Genomic DNA, 25,903 nt, shown 5'->3' with positions numbered 1-25,903 from the left:
ATTCTTTTCTTTTCTTTCTTTCTTTTTCCCTTTTTTGAAGACAGGGACTCACTCTGTTGCCCAGTCTGGAGTTCAGTGGTGTGATCATGGCTCTTTGCAGCCTTGACCTCCTGTGCTCAAGCGATCCTCCTCCCTCAGCCTCCCAAGTAGCTAGGACTATGGGCATGCACCACCTCGTCTGGCTAATTTTTTTTTTTTCCAGTACAGATGAGGTCTTGCTGTGTTTCCCAGGCTGGTTTCAAATTCCTGAGCTCAAATGATCCCCCTTCTTCGACCCTAGCACTGGGATTACAGGCATGAGCCACTGCACCTAGCCCAGAGCACAGTTCTTTTGAGTGAGTTGGGTTACATCTTTGCTGTAACTCAGGTCATCAAGCCATCACTTCCACTTTTTGCCTTTTGTTTCCACCTGAGATCTAAACACTTTGGGTGAGTTTTCAAGAGTCAAACACAACATAAAATAAGGGATAGTAGCTATGAGTTTCCATGGCATTGCAGCAGCAGGAAATGGGCATAGCAGTTGGGTTGATGCTGTCCCTTGTTTAAGGTTCCTTCATACTCCTCCTGTGTTTTGTTTTGTTTAGAATGAAAGGAAGCATGTATGCGAATTAGAATACTGAATATTCACTATAAGTTGTGATTTTTTTTTTTGAGACAGGGTCTCACTCTGTCACCCAGGCTGGAGTACAGTGGTACAATCATGGCTCACTGCAGCCTCAAACTCCCAGGCTCAAGTATCCTCCCACCTCAGCCTCCCAAGTAGCTGTAACTACAGGTATGCCACCATGCCCAGCTAATTTTTGTATTTTTCACAGAGACAGAGTTTCACCATGTGGCCCAGGCTGGTCTTGAATTCCTGAGGTCAAGCAATTCACCCACCTCAGCCTCCCAAAGTGCTGGGATGACAGGTATGAGCCACCACGTCTGGCCCAAGCCATGAATCTTGGGAGAGGAGAGGAGGTGACTATGGCCCCATCACTCCTCCTGTCCCTCAGGAGTGTAACTCTGGTGTTTTTGTTGATTTTCACAGTGACTGATCAGGCTTTTGTCACACTGGCCACCAATGACATCTACTGCCAGGGCACCCTGGTCCTGGGGCAGTCACTGAGGAGACACAGGCTGACGAGGAAGCTGGTGGTATTGATCACTCCTCAGGTGTCCAGCCTGCTCAGGTAAGGCTCAGAGATGCGACTTGTGCCCAGCTGGGTCCTACAGAAGGAGGGTCACCTCTCCCCCAAGAGGTCCTAGGAGTTATTCTGATGACTGACCACTGTTCTTCACCGGCCCGGATGGCTGGCAATCATGATGGGCATCTGACATTTGTAATGAACCTTCGAATCATGTGAAAGTATAGGTGTGTGATCGGCTTCATAATACTTTAAAAAATAATACTGGGTTTGATTACAGTTCATTCTCCCAACCATGGAAACTGAAAATTCAATTCTTTTTTGTTTGTTTTTTGAGACAGGGTCTCACTCGTCGCCCAGGCTGGAGTGCAGTGGTACCATCTCGGTTCACCGCAACCTCTCCCTCCCGGGCTCAAGTGATCTTCCCTCCTCAGCCTTCTAAGCAGCTGGGACCACATGTGTGTGCCCCCATGGTTGGCTATTTTATTTTTATTTTTTGTATTTTTGGTAGAAACAGTGTTTCGTCATGTTGCCTAGGCTGATCTTGAACTCCTGGACTCAGTCCACCCGGCTTGGCCTCCCAAAGTGCTGGGATTACAGGCATGAGCCATGGTGCCCCGCCAAGGAGTCTTTTTTTTAAAATAATTTGCTTTTATAATTCCCTTTGTCTTTAATTCTCAAATAAAGCAAATACATAAAGAAATGTGTCTGATGAATAAAGCATAAAGCTTCTCTTAAATGTTATATATTTGTAAGCAATAATCTTTTTCTTTCACCAACCATGGACCACTTAGAAAAAGTGATTTTATATGAATGGGATGAGGAGGAATTTAATATGTAGATGCAGCAGGAATTGAATGTCATATTCTTTGACAATGAAATAGTAAATCTAGATGTTAATAGCTAAACTAAAAACAGAACAATCAAAGAAAAAACCAACCAGTGTGTCCTCAGATGTTTTAAACTAGAAGTGCTCTCCTAAATAACTTGATCTGGGTATAAATGAAAGCTTGAATTATGTCCTATTTCAGAAAATCATTCCAATGTGAGTGCTACCTATACAAAGCAAAGACAGCAACTAAAGTGGTACAAGAAAGAAAATTTAAATCAGTGAAGAAAGAAAATTTAAATCAGTGAAGAAAGAAAACTTAAATCAGTGAAGAAATCATCCAGTTCATATATATGTATTTATATATATACATATATGTTTATGTATATGTTCATGTATGTTCATATATGTTCAAATATATATGAAAATATATACGTTCATATATATATATATATATATATATATTTTTTTTTTTTTTTTTTTTTGAGACAAAGTCTCACTCTGTCATCCAGGCTGGAGTGCAGGGGTGGGATCTTGGCTTAGTGCAACCTTCACCTCCCAGGTTCCAGTGATTCTCCTGCCTCAGCCTCCTGAGTAGCTGGGATTACAGGCACCCAACGTCATGCCTGACTAATTTTTGTATTTTTAGTAGAGACAGGGTTTCACCATATTGGACAGGCTGATCTTGAACTCCTGACCTCAAGTGATCTGCCTGCCTCGGCCTCCCAAAGTGCTGGGATTGCAGGTGTGACTCACCGTGCCCAGCCCCAAATATTTTAAAAATAATAATATTAAAAAAGCAAACAGCAGTGCAAAATTCATAAAGATAAAATGACAAAACTAATAATTGGGAACAAGAAACAAATTCAAGGATTAGATTAACAAATCTTCAGGGAGGCCAAGGTGGGAGGATTGCATGAGGCCGGGAGTTTGACAAGACAGCCTGGGTGACACAGCAAGACCCTATCTCTACAAAAAATAAAAAGAGTTAGCCAGGTGTGGTGGTGTGCACCTGTAGTTCCAGCTACTCAGGAGGCTGAAATGGGAGGATTGTTTGAGTCCAGAGGTTCCACTGCACTCCAGACTGGGCAACAGAGTGAGCTCCTCTCTCTAAAAATAAAAATAACAAATAAAAATGAGTCTTTTATTTGAGAAAACATAAATGTACAAAATTGAAATTAGAAAGAAGTCATTTGGAGGCAGTTTTAAAAGTGAATACTATATAGAACCCCTTACAGCAATAACACTGGGAGTATTGAAGAAGTGCTTGATCCTTCTAGGGAAATCGGTGAGATGTTGGTTGTTGTCATCAGAAGAAATAGAAACCTTCTGTTTGACGGTAACTATGAGAAAAACTGAAAATGTTACCAAAGGCTTATCTTGTAGAAAGGCCCTGGTTTGGGCAATTTTAAAGGAAGTTCTGTTAAATTGCTCATGATGAATTAATTTCCCTGCTGCATAAACTGTCACAGAGCCTAGCAAAAGACGAATATGTTCACTTATTTTAAGAAACTGTCATAATCTTGACACCCAAACTTGATTTACAGGTTTGATCGTGTTTACATTTGGATTGAGAAAGCCCTCAAATACAGGATGTTAATAAGGCAACTCTAGCCCTGTAGTAAAGAAATAAATAGTGCTTACCCTAAGAAAGCAAAGATAGGTTATTATTTTAAAACCTATTAATGTCATTCATCACATTAATATGTTAGAGAAAGTCAATGATAAGTTCCTTCTAAAATAAAAACTAAACATATAACAAAAAGAAAACAGGCACTGTGGCTTATGCCTGTAATCCCAACATTTTGGGAGGCCGAGTTGGGTGGATCACTTGAGGTCAGGAGTTGGAGTCCAGCCTGGCCAACATGGTGAAACTCCGTCTCTACTAAAAATACAAAAAAAAAAAAAAAAAAAAAAATTAGCTGGGTGTGGTGGTAATCACCCGTAATCCCAGCTACTTGGGAGGGTGAGGCAGGAGAACCGCTTGAACCCAGGAGGTTAAGATTGCAGTGAGTCAAGATGGCACCACTGTGCTCCAGCCTGGGTGACAGAGCAAGACTGTCTTAAAAACAAACAAACAAAAAAACAAAAACACATATTGTAAAATAGAGGTAAACATTTAAAACATAGAAAAATCTTAGAAGGAAATAGATGAAAGTTTCTCAGCACTGCTGCTATCTGGGACTGGAGGGTTCCATGTGGTGGGGTGTTGTGTGTACTGTAGGGTGTTAAGCAGCATCCCTGAGCTCCGCCCACCAGATGCCAGCAGGAGTTGGCAGTTCTGACAGCTAAAAATATCTCCACATATTGATGCAGGTGGATGTTTTGTTCATCTGAAAGCTGGAAATGCTGTTGTAAATTAAATAAGTCGGAAGAGGACACCAGAACTGCTGTGTGTCAGAGATAGTATGTGTTAAAGATAAAACAAACTGAGGGCCACATTTACAATATTATAATGGAGAGGTTCTTATTGTCCATCACATGCAGATAACTCCTAAAATACTTGAGGGGTTTGCACGGGCTCGTCTCTAGCATGCCAGAAGCAAAGACAGACAAATACAAAAATAGGTATTAAACAGGAGAAACCAGCCGGGTGCGGTGCCTCACGCCTGTAATCCCAGAACTTTAGGAGGCCGAGGCAGTTGGATCACTTGAGGTTAGGAGTTCAAGACCAGCCTGACCAACATGGTGAAACTGCATCTTTACTAAAAATACAAAAAACAATAGCCAGGCGTGGTGGTGCCTGTAATTCCAGCTACTCAGAAGGCTGAGGCGGGAGAAGCTTGAACCTGGGAGGCAGAGGTTGCAGTGAGCCCAGATCATGCCACTGCACTCCAGCCTGAATGACAGAGCGAGACTGTATTAAAAAGAAAGAAACAAAAAAAAAGCCTGACCATATTAAGTCCAAAAATGCACCAATGAGTGGAAAGGTGCACATAGTACACCCAGCAAGTTCCCCATTTTACTTCAAAAGCCGGCGGGGGGATAGAAAAATGCTGTTAAAGAGTATAATTGAATTGCTTGTAACACAAAGGATAAATGCTTGAGGGGATGGATGCTGCATTTTCCATCATGTGATTATTACTTATTGCCTGCCTATGTCAAAGTAGACTTAAGGTTTACTCAAGAGGAACTTTAAAATATTCAGAAACAATGTGGCAGAAATCGTGGGAAGGTTCAGTGTTGCAGGTTGGGTTGAGGTTTTGTAGGACCTTTTATTATATATTTCGCAGTCATGGGGAGAATTGAGGGATGGCGCTCTGCAGTGGTCAGGGCAGTGGAAGACCAGCAGTGAGCAATGACCATAAATGACCAGGGGTGTGGGTGGTGGGAGATCGCCCCTCCCCCAGGCTGTGTGGTACAAGTGTGTTATGGAGTGATCTTGTAGGGAAACCATGCCAGGAGCTGCGTTTATAGCTTTAGACTAATCGTATTCATGAAACATAATTCTGCTTCCAGGAGTTTATTTTAGGGAAATGAGCAGAGCTGAACACAAAGATGTAAGGACATAAATGGCAGTGCCATTTGTAGTGAGGTGGAGTGCTGTTTCTCTTGTCCTCCCCCGGCCCAGATCTTTACGCAACTGTGGTGAAGATGCCATAAATTCCATAAATAACTGGGCCAAAAGCAGAGGGAGATTTGCTGAAGGAAGGGTACTTTTTCAGAGAAATAGTTACCTTGAATACAGAGCAGTGAAATCTTACAAATAAATGTCGAGTCCAAGAGAAATGCTAAGAGATAGAAAAGATCCGAGAGCTTCAATATCTGTCAAATAGAGAAAAAAAAAAGAAAGAAAGAGAAAGAGAGAAAGAGAGAAAGAAAGGAAGAAAGAGAAAGAGAAAGAAAGAAAGAAAGAGAAACTCCTGTTATATTTCAGCTCTGAGAAAAAGCTTAGATTGACAGTGTTCCTGATATTGAGCAGAGTGGATGAAGAAAGCTCAAATATAGATACAAAGTGGTAAAATTTCAGAGCATCAAAAATGAAGAAAAATCCCAAATGCCTTTCTGTATCAATCTGGTTGAGACAATTGATGTCTCAAAATTCTGGTGCAAGATAACTTTTAAATGAAAGTTCTGTATTCAGCTTTGGTACTGTAATTTGAAAGTAAAACAAAGGCTTTTCAAATTTGCAAACATTAAAAATGTTATCCCTCAAGACCTTTGAGGAAAAAGTTAGTTGACTGACTCCAGCAAAATGGAATGTGAATCCAAGAAAGGTAAGAGTAGCCAAGCACAGTGGCTTATGCCTGTAACCACAGCATTTTGGGAGGCTGAGGTGGGAGGATCGCTTGAGTCCAGGAGTTTAACACCAGCCTGGACAACATAGTGGGGTCTCAACTCTACTAAAAAATTTTTAAAAATTGCCGAGTGTAGTGGCACATGCCTGTAGTCCCAGCTACTCAGGAGGCTGAGGCGGGAGGATCACTTGAGCCTGGCAGATTGACACGGCAGTGAGCTATGATTACACCACTGCACTCCAGCCTAGGTGACAGAGCAAGAACCTGTCTCAAATTAATAATAATAATAATAAAAATAGAAGAGAGCACACAGAAAGCAGTACTGAATAAATAAATGTATAAAACGGAGTTATGTCTGAATGTGTTAATGCATAGTTACAAAAATAATCTGGAATTAACATTTCACATGAGAGGTAATTGAAAGAGCAGAGAAAAAAGAGAGAATGCATTTGTTCATGTTTTTGTTTTGCCTGGGAAGAAGACATAGATAATGACTATCTTTATATTTGATAGAAAATATAAGCTTAAGTATGTGTGCTGACAGTTGAAACGATGTTACCACCAGAAAACTAGAAAAGATGTGTACAAGTTTCAGAACCTTAATGGGAAATGCATGGATTGAAGAAAACCTGATTCATGCAATCAGAGATGGGTGGGAAAGAATTACGCTGAAGAAGAAGAAAGTCTGATACACGTAAAAAAGGGAAAATAATATAAAATGAAACTTCAGGACTCAATCCAAATATAACTGTGATCATAATAAACATGGATGGATTAAAATTCCTTTTAAAAAAGATAGACTTTCTGAATGAGAAAATAAACATAAAATCCAGACATACAGTAGTGTAGGAGGCAGCTTAATTAAAAACAAACAAAAAAAGATTGAAAATAAATGGATGCATGTGATATAATTCTGTTCCACTATCCAATCTAGGTAATGGTCAATTATTTTATAGATTGCTCTTCAGTTTTTTTTTTTTTTTTTTTTAAGACAGAGTCTTGCTCTGTCCCTCAGGCTGGAGTGCAGTGGCGAGATCTCGGCTCACTGCAAGGTCTGCCTCCCAGGTTCAAGCAATTCTCATGCCTCAGCTTCCAGTGTAGCTGGTATTAGGGGCGCCTGCCACTGCACCTGGCTAATTTTTGTATTTTTAGTAGAGTTGGGGTTTCATCTTGTTGGCCAGGCTGGTCTCAAACTGCTGATGTCAGGTGATCCACTTGCCTCGGCCTCCCAAGGTGCTGGGATTACTGACTTGAGCCACTGTGCCCAGGCTTCAGTTTGGTTTTGTCCTGTGTTTTCTCATGATTAGATTGACGTTATGCGCTTTTGGCAAAAAATGATCAGAATTGATGAAAGTTTTCAGTGTGTCATGTTATGGAGGGCATGATGTCTTTGTCTTGTCCTGATGATGTTAAATTTGATCACCTGGATTAAGTAGTGTTTGTTGGAGTTCTCCACGGTAATTTTTTTTTTCTTTTAGTAATCAATAAATATCTTGGGATGGACATTACACAGTCTGTTTCTTCTCTAAAAATCAGTGAGTCTTTTCTGCGGCAGTTGTTACTGTAGTGTTTGCCTAATCGTGATTTTCGACTTCCCTCATTCCTTCTATTTCAGTTACTGGAAATTATGTTGTAAATTAAACCTGCCCCCTCTTTCTCACATATTTGTTTATTCGATAGCTATATTAGGCCAGGTGTGGTGGCTCATGCCTGTAATCTCAACACTTTGGGAGACTGAGGCAGGCAGATTACTTGAGCCCATTAGTTCGAGACAAGCTTTGTAAACATGGTGAAACCCTGTTTCTACTAAAACATACAAAAAATTAGCTGGGCATGGTGGCGTGCACTTGTAGTCCCAGTTACTTGGGAGGCTGAGGTGGGAAGACCACTTCAGCCCAGACATTTGAGGCTGCAATGAGCTATGACTGCACCACTGATCTCTAGCCTGGATAACAGAGAGAGACCCTGTATCCAAAAAAAAAAAAAAAAAAAAAAAAAAAAACTTATATTAGTGTAGACTCATGAATATTTCATATTTTAGGCTTGTTGTTTTTTGTTATTGATTACATTATTTCAGCTTTGACAATTGGGTGCTTCTCCTAGTTGGCCCCCTATATTCTTTCAACATGCCCCCATCTTTTTTCTAGCACTTGCTTAATTTTTCTGTCATCCCAATATGTTCCAGAGTATGGTGAAGTGGGATTTAAGCAAAAATAAATAAATAAATGGAACAGAGCAAATCTCACTTTGATAAAATGTAGTCTTTCAAGCTTTGAGTCTCAAACTTGTATAACTAATAATGTAAGTTTTGAATACAGAAAGTAAAAACTAATAGAGATTGTTATGGATATCTGTTAGTTTCTACCAGCTCAGCATTTACATTTCTGTGCCTCTGCAGTTTACAGAGAGAAGCTGTCTTCCTAAGAGATGGCCCAAGTGCATGCATCTTAAGACAGTTCTGTTCAATTTGTCACATTTTTCAAGTATGCATGCATCTCTTTTTCATAACATTAATATTTATTGCTTTATATGAATACTGTATTGAAAGCCCAAGCATTCAGTTTACACACATAAATTATACCATTATATATTGCTTCACAAACACAGTGAACGTATTACATTCTACAAAATCTACTTCACAGGAATTTAAAAATTCTAAATATCAAAAGGTACAGCTGAAAAAAAGGTGTAAATTTGGCAGCCAGTAATTTTGACAGGGAAATTGCCGCTTACCTGACTTTATGTTTTGTTTGTTTTTTGAGACAGAGTCTCAGTCTGTCACCCAGGCTGGAGTGCAGGGGTGCCATCTTGGCTCACTGCAACCTCCACCTTCTGGGTTCAAGCGATTCTCTTGCCTCAGCCTTCTGAATAGCAGGAATTACAGGTGCCTACCACCACGCCTGGCTAATTTAAGTTTTTTTTTTTTTGAGATGGAGTCTTGCTCTGTGACCCAGGCTGGAGTGCAGTATCAGCTCACTGCAACCTCTGCCTCCTGGGGTCAAGCGATTCTCCTGCCTCAGCCTTTTGAGTAGCTGGGACTACAGGCGCCACCCCACCTGGCTAATTTTTGTATTTTTAGTAGAGAAGGGGTTTCACCATGCTGGCCAGGCTGATCTTGAACTCCTGACCTTAAGTGATCTGGCTGCCTTGGCCTCCCAAAGTGCTGGGATTACAGGCGTAAGCCACCGCGCCACGCCTTGCATGACTTTAAATATATGAATATGAAAATAATGAACTTAGAGTAATCATTGTGCTTTGTGTTGATTAAAAAATATAACACTAGCTGTTGAAGAAGCATGTTCAAAGATACTTAATTCACTTCAAAATGTCATACAAATTGTGGTGGTTTCTATGGACCCCTAAAGCTTCAGTCATTTAGCTCAGGTACATTACTAAAGTAATATACTAATTCTTCCGGTCCAGTGGGGTTTCACACCATTGACATTTGCATTCAAGCATGCATAGGCTTTTGAGCACAAGTGGACGGTGTGCACAGCTCTAAGCCCTCCGGGGAAATGTGCTGTGAGCATGGAGACCACAGTGAGGGCTGTGAAGATTCGCTCTGTGTTCCATATTTGTGAGCAGCAAAACAGCACCCTCTTGAAGGAGGAGGTAGTTCTATGCTAAATATTCACCGCTGTCCTACTATTTGGCACATGCCTGTTCTAGGGTCGTCCTCTTGAAGGTGTTTGATGAAGTCATTGAAGTGAATCTCATCGATAGTGCAGACTACATCCATCTTACCTTTTTGAAGAGACCTGAGCTCAGGCTCACGCTCACCAAGCTTCACTGTTGGACTCTCACTCACTACGGCAAGTGTGTCTTCCAGGATGCAGACACTCCGGTGAGTGAAGACTCTCTGCTTGATAGGAAACCCTCCAAGACCACATCTCTATCCTTAAGCAGGCTGTCAACTTTTTTTTTTTTTGAGACCAAGTGTCTCGCTCTGTTGCCCAGGCTGGAGTGTAATGGCATGATTTCGGCTCACTGCAAGCTCCACCTCCAGGTTCACGCGATTCTCCCACCTCAGCCTCCCTAGTAGCTGTGATTATTGGCACCCACCCTCATGCCCGGTTAATTTTTGTATTTTTGTACAGATGGGGTTTCACCATGCTGGCCAGGCTGTCAACTCTTACTGGTAGATTCCTGTGAGGTCACATGCATTTCCATTTCTAACACAGATATTCAGTCTGTTACAATCAGACATAACATACCCCTGAGCACTGTGCTAGACCTGGCTGAAGAGAACGGGGGATTGGAAGACATGTTCCTACCCCAGGAATGAATTATAACCACAGTATTTTACACACACAAAATAGAATCATTAGGGAAAAACTTGTGGCTGGGCGCAGTGGCTCATGCCTGTAATCTCAGCACTTTGGGATGCTGAGGTGGGTGGATTACTTGAGGCCAGGAGTTTGAGACCAACCTGGGCAACATGGTGAAGCCCTGTCTCTACAAAAAATACAAAAATTAACCAGGCATACTGATGCATACCTGTAATCCCAGCTATTCGGGAGGCTGAGGCATGAGAATCACTTGAACTTGGGAGGTGGAGGTTGCAGTGAGCCGAGATCATGTGACTGCACTCCACCTTAAGCAACATAGCAAGACCCTGTTTCAAAAAAAAGAAAAGAAAGAGAAAAAAACTTTCGCATGATTGTATATTGAATTATATGGTCCTGATTGGACTGATACACCTGGCCTCTTAAGCTGTGGCATCTCCAAATTGCCATTTGGGCTAGTGACCTACAGTGTAGAAACCCATGGTGGGCATTTTCAAAAACAGCCATTGAAAATTAAAATGGAAAATGAAGTTGGAGTGTTAGAAGTCAGTTCTGGATTGTCTTGGTTAAGTAAAAGCAGGTCTGGAGAAAGAAGAAACCAACAATGATAATCAGGATAATGTTGCATCATTTGGAAAATCAGTATATGTTAAAGCAGGGGTTCCCCAACCCCTGGGGCCATAGACAGGTACGTGTCTGCTGGGAACCAAGCCACACAACAGGAAGGTGAGTGGTGGGCAGGTGAGTGAAGCTTCATATGTATTTACAGTCACTTCCCATCTCTGGTATTACCACCTAAGCACCACCTCCTGTCAGATCAGCAGCAGCGTTACATTCTCGTAGGGATGCGAACCCTATTACGACCTGTTTCATGTGAGGGATCTAGGTAGTGCCCTCCTTATGAGAATCTAATGCCTAATGATCTGTCACTGTCTCCCATCACCCCCAGATGGGTCTGTCTAGTTGCAGGAAAGCAAGCTCGGGGCTCCCACTGATTCTACATGATGGTGAGTTGTAGCATTATTTCATTATATATTACAATATAATAGTAATAGAATCATCCTGGAACCATCCTCCCACCATCATTGTGGAAAAATTGTCTTCCCAGAAACCAGTCCCTATTGCCAAAAATGTTGGGAATCACTGCATTAAAAAGAATTGAAATTAATTGTCAAGCTCTACAAGGCAATTAATTACATTCTGTTGACCTTTGTGTGTATGAGTTTCTGTAATGTCATTGCTGACATTTGCTAATGTGTTAAGAATATACAATTAAGAGAATTTCAGGGAGGATTTTAAGAACCTTGAGGAAATAATTTCTGAGTATTACTTCAACCACTTGAATCAGCCACAGAGCAGTCTTTCTCACAAACGTTTCTCCTTTGAGTATAACTGTCAAAGTCTTAAAAGAGTTACTCAAAAAAAAAACAAAAAAAAAACTGGACACAGGTTTCCAACAACCAAGCATTTCCAGGCCCATCCTAAAGTCCCTACTGTATTATTTTGTAAAGTCAACGTGCCTTTACAAAAAGAAGCATTGGCCGGGCGCAGTGGCTTACGCCTGTAATTCCAACACTTTGGGAGGTCAAGGTGGGCGGATCATTTGAGGCCAGGAGTTCGACACCAGCCTGGCCAACACAGTGAAACCCCATCTTTACTAAAAATACAAAAATTAGCCGGGCATGGTGGTGGGTGCCTGTAATCTCACCTCAGGAGGCTGAGGTGGGGGGATTGCTTGAACCCAGGAGGGCTGCAGTGAGCCGAGACTATACCACTGCACTTCAGCCTAGGCAACAGAGTGAAATTCTGTCAAAAAAAAAAAAAAAAAAAAAGCATAGGTAAAAGAAGCATTAAGGCAGGTTCTGTGTGTTTTGCTTCACCAGGTGCTGTCCAATGTCGATGAGCTGTTCGACAGGGGAGAGTTTTCTGCGGCCCCGGACCCTGGATGGCCAGATTGCTTCAATAGCGGGGTGTTTGTCTTCCAGCCTTCTCTCCACACGCATAAACTCCTGCTGCAGCACACTATGGAACACGTCAGCTTTGACGGTAAGTCAGGGCAGCCCGGACGCTTGGGGAAGAGAACGGGACTGCTGCCTGGACCCGCATCGCAGCCTCACCCCGTTTCCCCATATCTGGGAATGACCACTTGAAGACCGACGTGGGAATTGAAGAATATGGCCAGTCAGGGGTGTAGGAAGAGATCAGGATGCTCATAAGGAAATATGCAGTTGAGAGAACCATTGGAAATGTCCTTGCTGAGTAGAAAGAACGGTTCGACAATCCAGTCATATAAAATAGATGAGCAAATCCTTCTCTAAAGGGCTGGATAGTAACTATTTTCAGAGTTGCATGCCTTATGGTCTCTGTTGCATACACTCAACTCTGCAGATGTAACACAAAGTCAGCCGTTGACCATACAGTCACACCTTGCTTAATGACAGGGATGCAGTCTGAGAAATGTGTTGTTAAGTGATTTTGTCATTGTATGAACATCCTAGAGTGTATCTACACACACCTAGATGATATAGCCTACTGTATACCTAGGCTGGAGGGTAAAGCCTATTCCTCCTAGGCTACAAACCCATATAGCATGTAACTGTACTGAATGTTGTAGGCAGTTGTAACATAATGGGAAGTATCTGTGGTTCTAAACACATCTAAACATCACAAAGGTCCAGTGAAAATACAGTATAAAATCTTATGGGACCACCGTCATATGTATGGTCTGTCTTTGACTGAAGCACTTATGTGTTGCATAACTGTACTTGGCATTGAATATGGGCTGGCCATGGTGGCTTATGCCTGTAATCCCAGCACTTTGGGAGGCCAGGTCAGACAGATTGCCTGAGGCCAGGAGTTCAAGACCAGTGTGGGCAGATGGCTTGAGACCAGGAGTTCAAGACCAGCCTAGGCAACATGGCAAGACCCCATCTCTACAAAAAATACAAAAATAAGCTGGATGTGATGCTGGCACCTATAGTCCCCAAGCTCTGAGAGGCTGAATTGGGAGCAGCAGCTGAGCTCAGGAGTTCAAGGCTACATTGAGCTATGATTGCACCACTGCACTCCAGTCAGGGCGACAGAGTAAGACCCTGTCTCAAAGAAAAAGAAAAGAGCATGGCAGTGTCCCAATAAAACTTTCTTTACAAAAACTTGCACAGAGTGTAGTTGGCTGACCCCTGGTAGACTATAGGGGAGAATTAAATTGAGGCAACCTGAAGCCAGGTATTTGTTCAAATGGGTGTCAGTAGAGAGGAAATGTGCTGGAATATTTGTAAAGTAAAAGAAAATACTGGATCAGTGAAGAATTGCCTCTAGGTAAAGGAAAAGAGTTAATAAAACTGGCAAAAATGATGGGAAAAGTATTGTCACTACCAGGGAGAATTCATTAGGGGACCAGTGGAGTGCTTTGGACTCCATATGCAATTTTAGCATTCATTCTGGGGGCTCCTGGTGGAGAATTTTGGAGGGAATATGCACTTATTTTTATCAGTTGCTTGGTTTATCAGTCCTTTCTGAGAACCAAGAGAATGTGTGCAGCTGGCAGACAGAAGAAATGGAATTAGTAACCCTGAAGGCAAGTGTTTACATTGAGAGCTTCAGGCACATCTCGCATTCTTGGAGTGGACCAAGCCATACTTTGCTAACCTGCTTTTGTGTTTGCTCCATATGCAGGGGCAGACCAAGGCTTACTGAATAGTTTCTTCAGGAACTGGTCGACGGCCAACATCCACAAGCACCTGCCGTTCTTCTATAACTTGAGTAGTAACATGATGTACACTTACAGCCCTGCCTTCAAGCAGTAAGTTCTCCACCCTGGCGAATCCTGCCAGATCTGCTGCTACCGATCGATCCACCTTCCTTCCTGGAAGATATACCAGCTGTCGGCATATTTAAAAACTCTGTCTGTCTGGCTGTCTGTCTGCCTGCCTGCCTGTCTATATATCTATCTATTTAGATATCTATCTATGTAGATAGATATCTAGGTATCTAGATAGGTAGATTTATCTAGTTATCTAAGATCTAAGTATCTATTCATCTGTATAGATAGATATCTATATCTATGTGTCTATCTACCTAGATCTTAATGGCTTATCTGTCTGTATCTATCTGTCTATATAGTTATCTATATAGGCCTAGAAATCTATTTATCTATCTATCTATCTAGATCTGGATATCTATCTGTATACACAGATCCATATATCTATGTATGTATCTATCTATATCTATGTAGATCTAGATACCTATATACATTGATCTATCTAATCTATATATCTATGTAGATATTTGTGTATCTATATAGACCTAGATATCTATCTATCTATCTTGATCTAGATATCTATTTAGATCTACATCTGTAGATAGATATTTATATTTCTCTATCTAGTACTAGATATCTATGTATCTAGATATCTATCTAGATTTAGATCTTCATCTATATAGATATCTATCTATATCTATCTATCTAGATTCAGATATCTATATACGTAGATCTGTATATCTATATCTGAATATCTATTTAGATCTATCTAGATATTTATGTATATATATGGATCTATATATCTCTCTGTATCGATGTATCTAGATGTAGATCTCTCTCTGTATAGATCTATCTATCTAGATCTAGATCTGTATATAGGCATCTATCCATCTGTCTAGATCTAGACATCTATCGATATATTAGTACATAGATCTATCTAGCTATATACACACACAGAAACACACACACGTCTCATTTCCTGCTTGCTTATTGCTGTAAATGATAGGTAGTCAAGGCTCTATGACAATGATTCCCAAAGTGTGGCCTAAGGAATCCTGACTCCACAACTTGTTCAGTTCTTCAAAGTCATAACTACTTTAAAAAAAGAATTCAGGATGGCCGTGGTGGCTCACGCCTGTAATCCCAGCACTTTCGGAGGCTGAGGCAGGCGGATCATGAGGTCAGGAGATTGAGATCATCCTGGCTAACACGGTGAAACCCTGTCTCTACTAAAAAAATACAAAAAAATTAGCTGGGCATGGTGGCAGGCATGGTGGTAGTCCCAGCTACTCAGGAGGCTGAGGCAGAAGCATGGTGTGAATCCGGGAGGCGGAGCTTGCAGTGAGCCGAGATCACGCCACTGCACTCCAGCCTGGGCTGCAGAGCGAGACTCCATCTCAAAAAAAAAAAGAATTTGAAGATGTGATTTTTTTCCCTTTTCACTGCCATTTTCTTGTGAGTCTGTGCTGGGATTTTACAGACACAACATGGCATGTGATAAGGTAATACCCTGAACACAGACAGAGTTAGGAGGAACCAGCTGTTGCCTCTTGGGAAAATGGATGGCCCTCTTCTCACAATGATATTTTAAATGTAGAGTTTTTTTAATGAAAAATTAAGAAATTTGTGTTACTGCATAATGGATTGGTTTTTCAAAGTGGTTGATAAATACGTTTTCAAATTTCTCAGTTTTAATCTCAGTTATGGAGCGAGAGAATCCATAGGGACATGGCCGGGCACAGTAGCTCACGCCTGTTATTCCAGCCCTTTGGGAAGCCAATCACTTGAGCTCAGGAGTTCGAGACCAGCCTGCGCAACATGGTGAAACCCTGTCTCTACAAAAAAACCCCCAAAACATTAGCCAAACGTGGTGTCACACACCGCTAGTCTCAGCCACTCGGGAGGCTGAGGAGGGAGGCTCAGTTGAGCCTGGGAGGTCGAGTTTGCAGTGAGCTGAGATCATGCCACTATACTTCAACCTGGGCGACAGAGCAAGCCTCAGCTCAGGATAAAAAAAAAAGAAAGAATCCACAGACAAAGCTCTTTGGGTTCCTAAGAGGGTCAAAGGTGAGGGGACCAGAAGCTGTGAAATTCACTGCTCCAGAAGATATGACTATAAATGAAAATAGAGAGTCTGAGAATCACCTTGGGAATGAATAATTCTAGAGTCTGCATTCTCTACAGAGGACACAGTGTCCCTAAGGAAGAGAAATTGATTCTTGAGAGTGAAATCTTTTTATTTTTTTAATGTATAATCACAGATGTAATGTACAGAACATAGATATGTCATGTGACTTTTGTATTCCTATTTCATGAGGAGGTGATCAAACAAAAAAAAATATTTAAAAACGCTCCTGGAGAATGGTGATGACGAACAACAAAAAAGTTGGTGGGGGTAGGCCAGGCGCGGTGGTTCATGCCTGTAATCCCACATTTTGGGAGGCTGAGGTGGGCGGATCACCTGAGGTTGGGAGTTCAAGACCAGCGTGACCAACATGGAGAAACCCCATCTCTACTAAAAATACAAAATTAGCCAGATGTGGTGGCGTATGTCTGTAATCCCAGCTACTCGAGAGGCTGAGGCAGGAGAATCACTTGGACCCCGGAGGCAGAGACTATGGTGAGCCAAGATCGCACCATTGCACTCCAGCCCAGGCAATAAGAGCAAGATTCCATCTCAAAACAAAAAAAAAAAAAAAAAAAAGTTGGCAAGGGGAAAATTTAGAATCATGTAAAAGAGAAAAAAAGCCAGTTGCCTTGCCACTTACATTAACCACTGTAAAAGGTTTTTTTTTTTGGTCCCTGCCATTTTAAGGATAAGATGATTTGGGCTGCTGTACTTTGGGTTTTTGATTTATTTTTCCCATTTTGGGAAAAAACCTCAATGGATTACAATTTTGTTTCTTGATATATAGAAAATAAAATAACTACAAAAACTGATTTAAAAAACATATCTATGCAAAATAACTGCAAATGAAACTTACTACTACTGTGCTGATAGTAGTGGAGTAGTATTATTGATTATATATTGATTACTATCTTGATGGTAGTAGTATGGTATTATTGCTTATATATTGATTACTACATTGATAGTACCAGTATATAATTATTGATTATATATTGATTACTATAGTGATAGTTTATTATTTATCACATATTGATTACTGAATTGATAGTAGTAGTATGTTACTATTGATTATATATTGATTACTATGCTAATTGTAGTATATTATTATATATTGATTACTCATAGTGTTAGATTATTATTGATTATATATTGAGTACTGTGTTGATAATAATAGTACATTATTATTGATCACATAGTGATTATTACATGGATAGTAAGATTGTGTTGTTATTGATCATATATTGATTACTGCATTGATAATAGTGTATTGTTATATATATAGATTACTATGTTGACAGTAGTAGTCTATTATTGTTGATCATATATTGATTGCTGCATTGGAAGTAGTAGTATATTATTATTGATTATATATTGATTAGTATGGTGATAGTAGTGGTATCATCAATAATAATAATCAATAATGGAAACCCTTTGGGACAAGCCTTCATAGGCAGTCTTTGAGGAGTCCCATGGTAGTTGGATGCTTTCTGGGTGTCTTTTATCACATCTGAGTGGAAATCAGAATGCCTTCTCTTTCCTTCTCAGATTCGGTTCCAGTGCAAAGGTCTTCCACTTTTTGGGGTCCACAAACCCTTGGAACTACAAGTACAATCCACAGAGTGGCTCAGTGTTGGAGCAGGGCTCAGCGTCCAGCACCCAGCACCAGGTGGCATTCCTTCATCTCTGGTGGACGATCTACCAGAACAACGTGTTGCCCCTGCATAAAAGTGTCCAAGCAGGGGAAGCACGCGCATCTCCTGGTCACACAGTAAGTGGGGGATTCCTTAAAACCCATAGCTGAGGACGAGGAGAACATCCTTGTCACCAAGGTCTGGCGTGGTTTTTTTTGAAACACCCCTTTTTTGTCTAAATGCTGTAGTTCATGGAAAAGAATACTGAGAAGCAAGCACCTTTTAAAAAAATTTTTGTTTTAGCTCAAAATAGAGAATGCCTAATGAGTGGAGATCCTGTTTTGATTTACAGGCCTGGTGCAGAAATAGGTTATTGAAATTAGCCATCCTCATCAGAGTAAGAAACACTCATGGACAAGTGGTTCACAATGACTGATTACGATGTCATTCGGGTCAACATTTTCCACTTGAAACTGTCATTTGAGATAGCAATTGGAGGAAGTGTCTGAAGAGGATTTTGTAAATTTTTGATTGACGTCAACTTGATTTCAGAAAATATAATGATAGCCCCTAGATGTGCTAAATCATAGCGTATCTGCAGTGTGTTGAATGTGGACTGCATCTGCCTTGCAGAAGACCTTTTGCAATTAGGACTCAGCAAACTTTTTATTCCTAATGACTTTTTTCACTAAAGTAAAAAAAACTTGAGCTTATTTATTTATTTATATATTTATTTTTTTACCAGAGCATTTGTACTAGAGTATCAGAGTATTTTTTTTTACTAGAGTAAAGAAAACTAGAGTTTTGTTTGTTTGTTTGTTTGTTTTTTGAGACAGTCTTGCTCTGTTACCCAGGCTGGAGTGCAGTGACGTGATCTTGACTCACTGCAACCTCTGCCTCCCGGGTTCAAATGATTCTCCTGCCTCAGCCTACCAAGTGGCTGGGATTACAGGTGCCCACCACCACACTCAGCTAATTTTTGTACTTTTAGTGGAGACAGGGTTTTGCCATGTTGGCCAGGCTGGTCTTGAAGCCCTGACCTCAAGTGATCCACCTGCCTTGGCCTCCCAAAGTGCTGGGATTACAGGCATGAACCACCAAACCCAGCCTCTTTTTTTTTCTTTTAACTAGAGTATTTGCTAGTACACCAGAGTCTGCTATCAGCACATGCATTGCCTGGGAAATTGAAAAGAATCCCTATTTTAATTTTTAGTATGGTTTTTTATTTGGGTGGATCTAGGCTACTTTTTAAGGACCGCTGAATATATCTCTCACCGAGTGACACTAGCAAGTGGACGTTTATTTGTAGTCACTTCACAAACATTGACTTGCCACATATTTCCTGCTGGGCGTTTTGCTAAGTACTGGATTACTAAGTACTGGATTAGTAAGTACTAGATTACTAAGTACTGGATGACTAAGTACTGGATTGCATAGGAGGGAATTTTAAGGCTTAGTGTCAAACGGTTCTGAGAAAGAAAACATTTAGGACAATTATTTAATGACTGGCAGATGGGAGCTGGGAACCCTCGCTACACAGGGCCCCACCCGCCCCCCAGGACAGCAGGTGAACTGAGGAGACAAAGGGAAGACTCACTCCATGTGTCTGTTTTTGTGCAGCTTTGCCCCAGTGATGTGGGGGTGCCGTGTGCAGATTCAGCATCTGGTGTTGGAGAGCCGTGTGAAAATTCAACACCCAGTGCTGGCGTGCCATGTGCAAATTCACCACTGGGTTTTAACCAGCCTGCTCAGGGCCTTCCAGAGCCAACCGAGGTAGTGGATGAGACCCTGTCCCTACCTGAAGGATGCCTTTCAGAAGATGTAAGTACCTGCATTCCTCGCAGGTGTGATGGTGAGTCAGACACTGGCTCGCGGTGAGAGAGCAGAGAGAGCTGGCTTCCCTGGCTCTCTGGGGAGGGGAGATGGAGGGGAAAGGCTGGTCTTTAGTTTGCTGTGGCATTCAAGGCTCCTGCATTTATTTGCATTATGGCACACCGAATCAAGCTCACCTGCAGAAAGATGTCTATGCCCCAATCCCCAGGACCTGTAAATGTCATCTTTTGTGGCAAAAGGGAGTTTGCAGTTGTGATTAAATGAGAGACCTTGAGCTGGGGATGTATGTTCTTGGATTATGGGAGTGGGCTCTTAGTCATCATAAATCTCCCTTCAAAGAAGAAGGCAGAAGTGTGAAGGTCAGAGAAGGAGTGTGAAGCTGGAAGCAGAGGCCAGAGAGAGGGGACTGGAAGACACTGGGCTGCTGGCTTTGAAGATGGAAGAGGAGGCCACGAGCCAGGGAATATGGAGGCCTCCAGAAGCCAGAGAAGGCAGGAAATGGATTCTCCCCCAGGTCCTCAAGAAGGAACCAACCCTGTTGACACCTTGATTTTAGTCCACTGGACTCTGGCCCCCAAAACTATCAGATGGCCAGTCTGCCTTGGTGTAAAGCCACCGAGTTTGTGTCCGTTTCTTATACAGCAGCCTCAAAAAACTGATGCCACATGGAGACAGATGCTCAGTCTCACGGAGTTTACAGATTCTGGGGCAGCCAGAGCTCTTTCAGGTTGGAAAAGTGAGGCTTCTGTCAGTGCCCCTTTGACCCAGCTGCCTGGCTATGCATCCTGAGAGGTTTCAGCTGAACCCCTGACTTGAACAGCAGTTGAAGTGAAGATGAATTCCTGCTGGGGTTTAATGTTCAAATGAATGTTGACCTGTACAGTTGTGTTTATTAAGGCTGAGTCTGCAGCACTTTGTCCCCATCAAAGAAAAATGAAAGTACACCTTAGTTGCAAAACAAATAATGGAGGCTGTCATTTCTCCAGCTCCAATTTCTCGGCGAATATTTTGGAATAATATCTTGTGTTTAAAGATTTCTTGGGGCCAGGCATGATGACTCATACCTGTAATCCTAACACTTTGGAAGGCTGAGGTGGGAGGATTGCTTGAGCCCAGGAGTTCGAGACCAGCCGGCAACACACTGAGACCTCATCTCTACTAAGAAAGTAAAAAACTTAGCTGGGTGTGGATGTGTGCACCTGCAGTCCCAGCTGCTTGGGGGGCTGAGGCAGGAGGAACGCTTGAGACTTGGAGGTCGAGGCTGTAGTGAGCTAGGATCTCACCACTGCCCTCCAGCCTGGGTGACAGAGCTAGACACTGTCTCAAAAAAAAAAAAAAGGATTTCTTGTTTTAAATCTTTACTGCTCATCCTAACAAGTTTGTCACAGAATTATTTTGAGATCATACTTAGGGAAGGATCTGGGGACTGGGCTGAAGGAAAGTGGTTCTTTTCTATATATTTCAGATAGCTCTGGAAGAGCCGTTTCTTGTTGCTTATAAACAAATGACCTTTAAATTTTGCACACATTGCTATGGAAGACACCACACGCTTCACTGTACTATGGCATAAATTATGCTCTGGCAACTTTATGCATTAATAATGTTGGAGTGGTGACTTCACATTGACCCAAACACACTGAAAAGATGTTTAGGTTCAGTTGGTAAAGACTGAGGAGGTGTAAAATTCACTTTTCTGGTTTTTCATTCCTTGTGGTGTGCCCTGAGCTTGCCATAGCCTGGGTCTGGCCCCAGGATGTGCCTCATGTGAGTAAAGTCAAGGGTGTCTGCTTGTGCCTGCTGGATTGTGAAGAATCCCATTGGTTGAGCTCTTACATGATGTGCAAAATGGCTGCAGTCGTGCTGAGCCATGCTCATATCAGGATGTCTAAGGAAAAATTGCATTTACATTAAATGTTTAGTAGGCAACCAAGTTTAGACTGTAAACCAAAGAGTATCCAAGAATGCTGTGGCATTCAAGCCTCATGCTTTTATTTGCATTACAGCACCTTAATGCCAATAAAGGGGAACTTTGATCCCCTGTTGATGTGTGTTGAAAATAATTGAATGCTCAAACTCCTCTCCTAAAAAAGAAATATTATTGAATGCTTCAAATAAATAAATTTAGGAGGTGTATTTTGCCAAGATTAAGGACACACCCGTGACAACAGCCAGGAGGTCCTGAACGACATGTGCCCAAGGTGGTTGGGGCACAGCTTGGTTTTATACATTTTGGAGAGACATGAGGTATCAATATGTGTAAGAAGTACATTGGTTAAGTCCAGAAAGGCGGGACAACTCGTCTTTCCGTGGGCGAGGCTTCCAGAGTGGGGCAGGGGCTTCTGGGTCATAAGTAGATAGAGGCAAATGGTTGCATTTTTTTTGAGTTTCTCATTGGCCTTTCCAAAGGAGGCAATCAGATATGCGTTTATCTCAGTGAGCAGAGGGGGTACTGAATAGAATGGGAGGCAGAGGCCCTAAGCAGCTCAGCTCCCAGCTGGGCTTTTCCCTGCTTAGTGATATTGGGGTTCCAAGATTTATTTTCTTCACAAGACTCTATTGAGTCCTCAGAAAACGGTTTTCAAACCATCTTTCTGATTTCTGGTTGTGTAATTTTAATCTTATTCTGTCACTGAATCTTGTACATTAGTGGTTTTGCAAACTGTGGCCTGAGGTTTCTCTGACTAAGGATCATTTTAAAGGATGTGTTTTTGCAAATGATCTTAAAATCATTCTTCTTTTTTTAAATTTTGTTTTGAGATGGAGTATCGATTGCCCAGGCGGAAGTGCAATGGCGCGATCTCAGCAGCTCACTGCAACCATCACCGCCCGAGTCCAAGCAAGTCTCCTGCCTCGGCCTCCTGAGTAGGTGGACAGGCATGAGCCACCACACCTGACTGTTTTTTGTATTTTTAGTAAAGACTGGGTTTCACCACGTTGGCCAGGCTGTTGTTGAACTCTTGACTTCAAGTGATCCACCTGCCTTAGCCTCCCAAAGTTCTGGGATTACAATTATGAGCCACCACGTCTGGCCATTAAAAGCATTCTTAAAAGTTTATTCTGAACCATGGTGGGCACTGCCTCGTTCGTAAGGGCAGCCACCCTCTTTCAGAAGCAAGTGTGTATTCTCCACTCTTCAGCCCCTCGAGGGATTTCCAGGGATTGTCACAGCCCCTGAAAAGCAGCTTCCCAGGGCAAACAGTGATTTTCTGGAGACTCCAAAAGGGAAAACAGTCAGGATGCTTCAGTCCTAGCTCCAGCCCAAGTTATAGCCATGCCAATCTCTGCAAAAACTGAACCATTTCCAGAGTGAGAGCACTTAGCACTCTGGTTTCTCTAAAACAGCGCCCGTCATGTTCAATTCATATTAATCTTGATGGAATTGTTGCCGTGGATTTTTCTTGACATAAGTCACTTCTCTTTTGCTTTGGATTCATAATTGTTGATGAGGTGGCAACTTAAAGAATAGATATGTAGCTTCATGTTTGTCTGTCCATGAGCCACATTTCAATCAGAGCCAGTCAAGCCAAACCAAGGAGAGACTTTCCCGTGGAGGGATTGGGGCTTCTGAGGAAAGCTCATGGAGAGAATTGTGATGACAGAATTGAGGATCATCCTGCCTTGATGCCCAAGGAGATTAGCAAGGACACAAAAGCATGTTCATTTCACCCCAGTTAGGTGGTGTCTGTTACCAAAAAGACAAAAAATATCCAGTGCTGGTGAAGATGTGGAGAAAGGGGAACTCTTCTCCACTGTTGATGGGGATTAAAAATAAGCACAACCAGGATGGAGAAGAGTATGAAGGTTCCTCAAGAAACTGCAAATAGAACTACCACATGATCCGGCCATCATACCACTGGGCATTTATCCGAAGGAAAGGAAATTAGTATATTGAAGGGACATCTGCCCCCTGTCCATGTCTTTGCAGTTAATTCACAACAGGCAAGATACAGATTGAACCTAAGTGTTTGTCAAAGGATGAATGGATAAAGAAAATACTGTGTATAGATATACCATGGAATACTATTCAACCATAAAAAAGAAGGAAATTCATCATTTGCAGCAACATGGGTGGAAATAGAGGACACTATAGTAGGTGAAATAAGCCAGAAATAGAAAGTTAAACACCACATGTTCTCACTTATCTGTGGAAGCTAAAAAAATTTAATCTCACTGAAGTAAAAAGTAAGGCCAGGCACAGTGGCTCACTCCTGTAATCCATGCATTTTGGGAGGCTGAGGCAGGATGACTGCTTGAGATCAGGAGTTTGAGACCAGCCTGAGCAACATACAAAACCCTGTCTCTACAAAAAAAAAACACAAAAATTAGCTGGGTGTGTGGTACTTGCTGGTGGTCCCAGCTACTCGCAAGGCTGAGGTGGGAGAATTGCTTGAACCTGGGAGGTCGAGGCTGCAGTGAGCCGAGATCATGCCGCTGCACTCCAGCCTGGGCAGCAGAGCAAGACCCTGTCTCAAAAAAAAAAACCAAAAATACAAGTAAAAAGTAGAAAAGAGTGTACTAGAGACTGGGAAAGGTGGGGGAAGGAGAAGATAGGGAGAGATTTCCTAAAGGATACAAAATTACAGCTAGACAAGAGGAATATGTTGATGTTCTGTGGCCCTGTAGGATGACTATAGCCAATTGTAATCTATAGTTTCAAATAGCTGGAAAGAGGATATTGTATGTTCCCAGAAGAAAGAAATGATATGTATTTGACATGATGGATATGCTAATTACCCTGACAGGATCACTGAATATTGTAGGTATTGAACCATCCCTGTTTACCCCATCAATATGTACAATTATTATGTACCAAGTTTTAAAAAGTAATTGTTTTTTAAAAAAAGTATGTTGAACAGCCAGCAGCCATGAGAAGACCATCAGCTGGTTTCATCCACAGTGAGAGACTTCAGTGTCCTTTGGATATTTTTGGTGTGGCTCCAAATCCCCACTCCATCCTCAAGGGGCAATAACTGTAGAAAGGAGGAGGGTGGGAAAAAAATCTCAAGAATTGGAGAATCGCCATTTTCCAGGGCCCAGAACAAGACCCAGGAGGAGATGAAGATCACCCTTGCAGGTAGAAGCTGTCCCTGTCTCGGTAGTGCTGGGGACAGTAGGTGGCCCTTCTGCTGTCTGTTTGAGCATGAGCTCAAGGCCAAGGGTAAGATGAGGGGAAATGACCCCCAGCTGGGCTGAGCGTACTTTGTTTAGGGTATTTAAGCAGTTCTCAAAAGTGATTGCAGAACCTGGATCTCCCATCTCAGGGACTATGCCCAGACTCACCCCTCCCTCCACCCCACTGTCATGCCCACCAATGGGCTTCAAAAACATCAATGGAAGATGATAGGGCAGTGCCCAACTACAGGCCCTTAAATGAATAAACTGCATATGCACATCACAGAGGGAGCAGCAAGGGAGATGAAAACAGACAAATCCAGCTCAGATGGAATTTGATCTGTAGGAAAGTGATGAAATGAAGAAGGGATCTGTCAGCCCTGCAAGCGGCCCCAGGCACGGCGTGAAGGGGAGGCAGGGAGAGGTCACGCTGGCCTCAGACTTGGACGCTGAAATGTTTAGTTACAGCAGGAGGGGGGACGCCTGCGTAGGTCTTAGGGAAAGGAGGGGACACCCAGGCATTGGAGACCCAGTGTGTAGGAGACTGCCAGACCCGCTTAAATGTTTAGCGGAAAGGAAGAGAAATTCAAATAAACAGATTCAGGAATGGGAGGAAAGGGATTGAGGTGAAATCAAAGCTGTTTAAATACAGATGCTCTTCAATTTACAATTGGTTTACATCCCAACAAACCCATCATAAACTGAAAATGCCTTGAGTCAAAAATGCATTTAGACCAGGCACAGTGGCTCATATCTGTAATCCCAAAGCTTTCGGAGGCCAGGGCGGGAATATCACTTGAGCTCAGGAGTTCAAGACCAGCCTGGCCAACATGGTGAAACCCCGTCTCTAGTAAAAGTACAAAAATTAGCCAGGTGTGGTGGCATGCGCCTGTAATCCCAGCTACTTGGGAGGCCGAAGCAGGAAAATGGCTTGAACCTGGGAGGTGGAGGTTGCAGTG

General features: G+C 42.2%; 1 protein-coding gene across 4 annotated transcripts in view; it reads left to right on the top strand.

Moving 5' to 3' along the window:
• The window catches only part of LOC129053374 (glycogenin-2-like), a 37,964-nt gene extending 13,644 nt beyond the window's left edge, over positions 1 to 24,320 (top strand). For 2 of the 4 annotated variants that reach the window (XM_063721490.1, XM_063721489.1), the window contains exons 3-9: positions 816 to 908; positions 1,031 to 1,172; positions 9,864 to 10,038; positions 12,364 to 12,526; positions 14,156 to 14,282; positions 17,914 to 18,136; positions 19,620 to 24,320. In XM_063721490.1, coding sequence (XP_063577560.1) covers positions 816 to 908; positions 1,031 to 1,172; positions 9,864 to 10,038; positions 12,364 to 12,526; positions 14,156 to 14,282; positions 17,914 to 18,136; positions 19,620 to 19,877 — 1,181 coding nt within the window. In that variant the 3' untranslated portion in view covers positions 19,878 to 24,320. The remainder of the gene's footprint in view (positions 1 to 815; positions 909 to 1,030; positions 1,173 to 9,863; positions 10,039 to 12,363; positions 12,527 to 14,155; positions 14,283 to 17,913; positions 18,137 to 19,619) is intronic. The other 2 variants (XM_054545404.2, XM_063721491.1) reach the window with 2 other exon arrangements.
• Positions 24,321 to 25,903: the final 1,583 nt, after the last annotated feature.

This window comes from Pongo abelii, chromosome Y (assembly GCF_028885655.2).
Source record: "Pongo abelii isolate AG06213 chromosome Y, NHGRI_mPonAbe1-v2.0_pri, whole genome shotgun sequence".
Taxonomy (NCBI): Eukaryota; Metazoa; Chordata; class Mammalia; order Primates; family Hominidae; genus Pongo; species Pongo abelii.
Note: the sequence above shows the minus strand (reverse complement) of the source record. Positions and strands in the feature narration are given on the sequence as shown.